Raw genomic sequence first — 8,292 nt, 5'->3', positions numbered from 1 at the left:
CCCGGGAGGGCGACCAACTGCCCCAGGTTGGTGTTAGGTTTATCTTCCAAAAGTAAAAATATTAGTCCAGGCTAGCCAAGTTTTCATGATGGTATCATACCTATCCTATATTCAGAATTACGCAACTAATTATTCGCTAAAGACCATGCGAACTGGAGATTAAGTATGAAGATATTTTTAGATCTATAACAGCTACTGAACTAACACATTACATATTTGTGACAGGGTAATTTAACGGAAAACTATGCAAACCTAGCGAAAATGAGCTAGATGAAAGTAGTACAATTAAGAAACGGAGGACTAAATCCAGCCAGCCTCATAGAGTGAGAAGGCCTAGCAAAAGATGCCAGAACTGTAAAAGCGTACTGAGCTGCACCCTAATAGTACTGCAAAAATCAAAATGTAGTAATCATTTTTAGACGAACAGGCAATTTAATCACATTTGCATTCTCCGATCACCACACAGCTTATGACCGCAGTCTATGAAGGAACACTATCTGCGGTTGCGATCCTCATCAGTGAGGGACCGAGGAAGAAGAAGAAGTCATCACCGAAATAGAAGAATGCCGAATAAAAGATGCTCAAAAGCTGTCGACTGATGAAGCCTAAGCCACGACCAGTGCCAATCCAGCTCCAAAGCCCTGTTGAATGCCTCACATTCGAGCGCGATAAGCCGCGCGCAATATTTTGTTTAGTCGCAAATACATCTCCTTACTAGCAAGGTGTCTTTCACTCATCACCAGTCCTTTCATTCAAAATTCAACCTTAACGTACTCAACATAGTGGTCAAAATCGAGCCGGATTCCTGCGTAAAATTAATTGAGAATTTGCATCGACTGGCGAGCATATTTTTACCTGCGCGTCGACCCAACCGGTTTGCTATTGTGCTACGAACAGATGGTGCTACGCGGCTACGATACCTACGGCGACGTGTTGGCGTAAACAAGTGATTATAACGCACGGAACAAAATAACATCAATGCAGTGATATTGCAGTGTCTTTAAATGAAGTTTACGTACATAATTCACAATGTCAGACATAGAAACGTCTATAGAAGAGCTCAAAGACATTTATGAATTAATAAAGAAGGCACAAATCAACTTTAAAAAGTGTCCAACGACAAGAAAAACAAAGGGTTATCTACAAGCGAAAATTCAATGCATCGATGAGTACTGGACTTCGTTTCGCACGGCGCATCAGACGTTATTCAAGCTAACTACGAAAAGTGACCGAGATACTTTGAATTACTTTGTCAATGATGTGCATGGAGAATGTGAAGAAGTGTATACGTGTCTCAAGGCCGATTTGACAGACTCGTTGCTGTCACGTCAACAGCAAGGGGAATCATCTGCACTGAATACGAGCAGCTCAAGTGATCGCGCTGATAATTACACCCCAGATGTCAAATTACCACAAATCAATTTACCAACATTCTCCGGCGCGTACGAGGAATGGCAATCGTTTGAAGATACATTTGTAGCCCTAATCCATGCAAATAAAGGACTTAGTGATGTGCAAAAATTACATTACCTGAAATCGTGTGTTATCGGTGAAGCGAAGAATACAATCAAGCATTTCCAAATTACTGAGAAGAATTACAAACCTGCTTGGGACACCCTGAAAAATAGGTACAGTCACAAACGGCTAATCGTTAATGCTATTTTGAAAAGGCTTTTTTCTTTGAAGAAAGTAAATGTACAATCACCTACACAACTGAAGGCCTTGATAGACAACACCAAAGAATGTTTAACAAGCCTGAATGCATTAAATATTTACACCGGTACTTGGGATCCATTAATTATATTTCTGGTAATTCAGAAATTGGACCAAGAATCACACAGAGCGTGGGAAGCATATGTAAGTGCTGAATATTTTGAAGAATTACCCACATTCAACAACTTCACAACATTTTTAGAAAACCGTATCTGTACTTTGGAATTAACTTCACCTGTAACTGCACCAAAAGACAAGATAAAGGAAAGATCATTCACTGCTACCACGTCAATGAATCGTGTTTGCAGCATGTGTAAGGAAGACCACCTGCTTTGTCACTGTAAGGAATTTGGAAAACTGGATCCGGATAAGAGAAGCGAATTTGTTAAAGAACAACGACTCTGTTACAACTGTCTTGCTGCCGGGCATCCTGTATTTCACTGCAAACAAAAAACTTCATGCAGGATCTGCGGCAGACGTCACCACTCACTCCTACATTCACACAAGAAGAACCAAGAGTCCACGGGCAAAGAAGAGAAGAAACCATCACCAGGACTTTCATCCATGCACACAAATGTAGAAGAACATTCAGAAGACGAACAAGATGTGTTAATTGCCTCGCACTTTGTTTCTCAGTATAAAAGGGCTCTTTTAGCCACGGCTTTAGTCCCTATCAAAAGTGCGTCCGGGCAAGTTAGTATGTTTAGAGCTTTGATCGATTCCGGTTCTCAGGCCTCTTTCATAAGCGAGAGAGCGACTCAAATACTAAAGCTTCACAAGACTTCGGTTAAAGGTACGGTAACTGGAGTAGGTTCTAGTAAAACGTCAGTCAGTCATGTGGTCCAACTTGAGGTTTTATCGAGATGTGAAAAGAACTTCAGCCTCAATGTTAAAGCGTACGTATTATCAACACAGCTGACAACCAAGTTGCCTTGCAAGTCTATCACACCAAGAAATTGGTCACATTTGGACGGACTATCATTAGCAGATCCAAATTATTTTGTGCCAGGAAAAATCGACATTTTGTTGGGCGTAGATGTTTACACGGAAATACTCAAGAATAATCTCATCAAAGGCCCCCCAGGAACACCCTGTGCTCAAGAAACCAACCTGGGTTGGATACTATTCGGCAGCATAAATGATCAGATCCCCGACGAAGATACCGTAGCAATGCATATTCACCTGGATGTAGACAACATGCTGAGAAATATGTGGGACATTGAACCATCAAACAAACGTCATTTCACAGCCGAAGAAAGATTGTGTGAAGAAATTTACGCCAAATCACATTCCAGGTCATCTGATGGACGATACATTGTAAAACTCCCGTTCAAATGTGAAGATCCTTTACAAATGATTGGTGAAACAAGAGAAACAGCTTTGCACAGATTTCATCAATATGAGAGAAGATTGGAGAGGAATCCAAGTTTGAAGAAAGCGNCGCCGGAACAAACTCAGTCACCACTTATTGCCAGGAATTATCTAACGGTAAGAAAAGTCAAATTTAAGTACATCAAATATGTGCAGACTGAACTGACCACGCATCCTTGTCATCAATATAGTCTCGAACCTTGTACCCTTTGGACATAAGGGTTGTTTTTTATATGTATCTTAAATTTGTTTATTGGTAATTCGACAAGGTTGTGTGGTATAATATAAGGAATTTGGAAAACTGGATCCGGATAAGAGAAGCGAATTTGTTAAAGAACAACGACTCTGTTACAACTGTCTTGCTGCCGGGCATCCTGTATTACACTGCAAACAAAAAACTTCACGCAGGATCTGCGGCAGACGTCACCACTCACTTCTACATTCACACAAGAAGAACCAAGAGTCCACGGGCAAAGAAGAGAAGAAACCATCACCAGGACTTTCATCCATGCACACAAATGTAGAAGAACATTCAGAGGACGAACAAGATGTATTGTGTTAATTGCCTCGCACTTTGTTTCTCGGTATAAAAGGGCTCTTTTAGCCACGGCCTTAGTCCCTATCAAAAGTGCGTCCGGGCAAGTTAGTATGTTTAGAGCTTTGATCGATTCCGGTTCTCAGGCCTCTTTCATAAGCGAGAGAGCGACTCAAATACTAAAGCTTCGCAAGACTTCGGTTAAAGGTACGGTAACTGGAGTAGGTTCTAGTAAAACGTCAGTCAGTCATGTGGTCCAACTTGAGGTTTTATCGAGATGTGAAAAGAACTTCAGCCTCAATGTTAAAGCGTACGTATTATCAACACAACTGACAACCAAGTTGCCTTGCAAGTCTATCACACCAAGAAATTGGTCACATTTGGACGGACTATCATTAGCAGATCCTAATTACTTTGTGCCAGGAAAAATCGACATTTTGTTGGGCGTAGATGTTTACACGGAAATTCTCAAGAATAATCTCATCAAAGGCCCCCCAGGTACACCCTGTGCGCAAGAAACCAACCTGGGTTGGATACTATTCGGCAGCATAAATGATCAGATCCCCGACGAAGATACCGTAGCAATGCATATTCACCTGGATGTAGACAACATGCTGAGAAATATGTGGGACATTGAACCATCAAACAAACGTCATTTCACAGCCAAAGAAAGATTGTGTAAAGAAATTTACGCCAAATCACATTCCAGGTCACCTGATGGACGATACATTGTAAAACTCCCGTTCAAATGTGAAGATCCTTTACAAATGATTGGTGAAACAAGAGAAACAGCTTTGCACAGATTTCATCAATATGAGAGAAGATTGGAGAGGAATCCAAGTTTGAAGAAAGCGTGTGATGATGTTATCGAAGAGTATATTGTGCTTGGACACATGGAAAAGGTTCCTAAGGAAGAGACCAATAAAAAGGCCGTATATTTACCTTATCATCCAGTCGTAAGAGAAGGAAAAGAGACGACTAGTGTCAGATTAGTGTTCGATGCTTCGTGTGAAGGTTCTAACGGGAAATCTTTGAACAACTTACTGCTGGTGGGACCTCAATTGCAGGATGACTTAAGAGATCTGATAATGAGATGGCGAACAAAGTCAATCGCTTTTGTGGCCGATATCGAGAAAATGTATCGTCAGATACTGGTTACAAAAGAAGATACTGACTTTCAGAGAATACTCTGGCGAAAAACCAGCTCTGACGAAATTCAAGAATATCGCTTGCTAAGAGTCACATTCGGAATATCTTCTGCGCCTTATCTTGCAATAAAAACGTTAATGCAACTAGCCGAAGACGAGGGAGAGAATTATCCAGCAGCAGCCAAGGTCATTAAGGAGGATTTCTTCGTGGATGATTGTATGAGCGGATGCATTCAAGATTCAGTGACCGAATCTTTACAGCTGAGCACTCAAATTTCTCAAATACTAGAGAAGGGAGGTTTCGTTCTTCAAAAATGGGCATCCAACAACACTGAATTCATGAATGAAATACATCCTTCGCGACGTAGTGCTAATACAAAAAAGGAGTTGACAAACCAATGTATCATGAAGACTCTTGGAATCACCTGGAACATGGGTACAGACTCATTTCATTATCATTTTAACTTACCACCAGAGCCCAAGTTTATTACCAAGAGAAATATTTTAGCTGACATCCAAAGACTTTTTGATCCGTTGGGATGGCTTGGAGCTGCAATAATTCCAGCGAAGATATTGATCCAACAGTTGTGGGTGGAAAAATTGGACTGGGATGAAGAAGTAACTGGTTCACTTAGAAACGAATGGTTAAAATTGAGGCAGAGCTATGAACATCTTGATAAAATTCATATCAATAGACAAATCGAGATCGATGACGACGATATGGAAAATTTCTCACTCCATGGCTTCTGCGATGCATCGAACAAAGCCTATTGCGCTGTAGTATATTACAGAGTTGTTACGAAGAGCGGTAGGATTGACACCGGCATCGTTGCATCCAAGACACGAGTAGCCCCCGTCAAACCAGTCACACTACCGAGACTCGAGCTCTGCGGTGCGGTACTGCTGGCTAGACTTTTGACACAAGTTCACAAAGCCATGAGAATTTCTATCAACCAAGTGTATGCTTGGACTGATTCATCTGTGGTCCTATCATGGTTATTTGGAAACCCCAATCGCTGGAAACCTTTTGTCAGCAACAGAGTTGTGGAAATTCTTGACAATCTTCACAATACTCAATGGTTTCACGTAATATCCAAAGAGAATCCAGCAGATATTGGTTCTAGGGGACAATACTTACCTCAACTGATAGAAAACCAAAGGCTATGGTGGGAAGGGCCAGAATGGCTGAAAGATGATAAAATCAAATTTACTCGACCAAATATTATACCAACTGAAATTGAAAGGAAGAAAAACATAGAAGTAAATTTTAAGACTCAGAATGAAGAGACAGATATTTTTGAAGACTTTGATACACTAGAAGAGTTGCAACGAATTATAGTTTACAGCATTCGATTTTTAAATAGCAAAAAGAAACCAGAAGAAATAGGTCAACAATTTACAACAACTGAATTAGAAGAAGCTCTGTTAAAATGCATAAAAATAGTACAAGGAAAGGAACATGCAAAAGAGATAGATAGCCTAAAAAGGAAGGGATATGTACAGAAAGACAGTAACTTAAAATCTCTTAACCCCTACCTGGATGACAAAAATATTCTCAGGGTGGGCGGAAGGTTAAGAAATGCTAATCTCGACGATGAATCTAAACATCCAATAATACTTGGAGCAAAGAACAAGTTAACTTCGTTGATTATATCTCAAGCTCATAGAAAGACTCTGCATGGTGGTATTCAAATCATGCTTTGCTATCTCAGAAGTAAATATTGGATTATAAGAGCAAAAAATGAAGTAAAAGCTCATATTTACAAGTGCCTCATATGCGCCAGACAGAAGGCAGCATGTCGTAGTCAGCTCATGGGCGACTTACCCAAACAACGTGTGAACGAGGCTCGCCCATTTCTTCATAGCGGAGTCGATTTTGCCGGTCCTTTGCAAGTATTAATGTCAAAGGGCAGAGGTGCAAAATCTAACAAGGCCTACATCGCCATATTCGTTTGTATGGCTGTCAAGGCCATACATCTCGAATTGGTCGGTGACCTTACATCAGAATCATTCATGGGCGCTTTCCGAAGATTTGTTGCCAGGAGAGGAAAATGCACTCACTTATGGAGCGATCAAGGGCGCAACTTCATCGGAGCAGACAAAGAACTAGCAGCAGCATGGAAGCAAGCAAGCCTAGAGCTACCAGGTGAACTTGTCAATGTTCTTGCAGCCGATGGAACGCAGTGGCACTTCGTGCCTCCATATAGCCCAAACTTTGGCGGCCTTTGGGAGGCGGGCGTAAAATCAGTAAAATTCCATCTAAAAAGAATTTTGACTGCAAACCTGACATTTGAAGAGATGACGACAACACTATGTCAAATAGAAGCGTGTTTAAATTCACGACCTTTAACACCGTTGGATACCACTGACACTGACGTTATAGAGCCACTCACCCCCGGACACTTTTTGATAGGTGAATCTCCAATTTCTGTGCCTAATCCTGATTTACGTGACGTCAACATAAATAGGCTATCGCGTTGGCAATTAACACAGAGACTTGTTAGAGATTTCTGGCACAGATGGCAGTCTGAGTATCTATCCAGACTCCAAAAACGCCCTAAGTGGCTCAAACGCCAGAAGGAATTTGAGCTCGGAGACATCGTATTGCTCAAAGACGAGCAGACGCCGCCTAGCAAGTGGGCGCTCGGCCGCGTGCTTGAGAAGCACCCTGGGCCCGACGGCGTCTGCAGGGTGTACACTGTGTGGAGCAACAAGCATGTCACTCAACGATCGGTGTCTAAACTATGTGCATTACCAATAGATAAGTCGTAATTCATAATTCGATTGATTTAATTCTTTATTAAAATATTAATTAAAAATGTTAAATCTAGTTTAAAAATATTCGTAAATCAAATAATAAAGTAAAAAACTGTGTAAAGTCAAATAGATGCTAAAATACTTTACTTTGTAACTTATTGTAACTCAATTAGGAAACAAAATTGTAATGTTAAACTTGTTAACTTCATAGATGATTATTGTAGAATATTATGTAAAGGACAGCCTTTGTAAATAACGCAAAGCCGTCCTTTGGTGGGCGGTATGTTGAATGCCGCACATTCGAGCGCGATAAGCCGCGCGCAATATTTTGTTTAGTCGCAAATACATCTCCTTACTAGCAAGGTGTCTTTCACTCATCACCAGTCCTTTCATTCAAAATTCAACCTTAACGTACTCAACACTAATATTATAAGTGCGTCTAACGTGCTAACTCTGTATGTCTCGCTTTCACGCCAAACCACAGAACCGATTTTGATGAAATTTGGCATAGAGATACTTTGAGTCTCGGGAAAGGACATAAGATAGTGTTTATCCCGGTTTTTGAAACAGGGACGCGCGCGATAAAGTTTTTCTGTGACTGACAAAATACCACGTGGGCAAAGCTGCGGGCGGAAAGCTAGTGAGGAATGTTTGTAAAGCCCGGTCGCCGAACACGTAGAATTTCGACGACGTTGCGACGGGCGGCCGCAGTGAGTATGCGAGCGCGACAGCAATATAATTACGCGCGAGCGACAAGGATGGGTAGCT

General features: G+C 41.2%; 1 protein-coding gene across 1 annotated transcript; it reads left to right on the top strand.

Moving 5' to 3' along the window:
- Positions 1–655: 655 nt before the first annotated feature.
- Positions 656–7,539, top strand: LOC114359173 (uncharacterized). Its single transcript, XM_028313456.1, has 3 exons — positions 656–2,058; positions 3,374–3,634; positions 7,330–7,539. Exons 1-3 carry the CDS (start codon positions 1,030–1,032, stop codon positions 7,537–7,539), a joined length of 1,500 nt encoding a protein of 499 aa, XP_028169257.1. The 5' UTR covers positions 656–1,029.
- The last annotated feature ends 753 nt before the right edge of the window (positions 7,540–8,292 follow it).

This window comes from Ostrinia furnacalis, unplaced genomic scaffold (genome assembly GCF_004193835.3).
Source record: "Ostrinia furnacalis isolate ACB-3 unplaced genomic scaffold, ASM419383v2 OfSCF4245, whole genome shotgun sequence".
Classification (NCBI taxonomy): Eukaryota; Metazoa; Arthropoda; class Insecta; order Lepidoptera; family Crambidae; genus Ostrinia; species Ostrinia furnacalis.
Note: the sequence above shows the minus strand (reverse complement) of the source record. Positions and strands in the feature narration are given on the sequence as shown.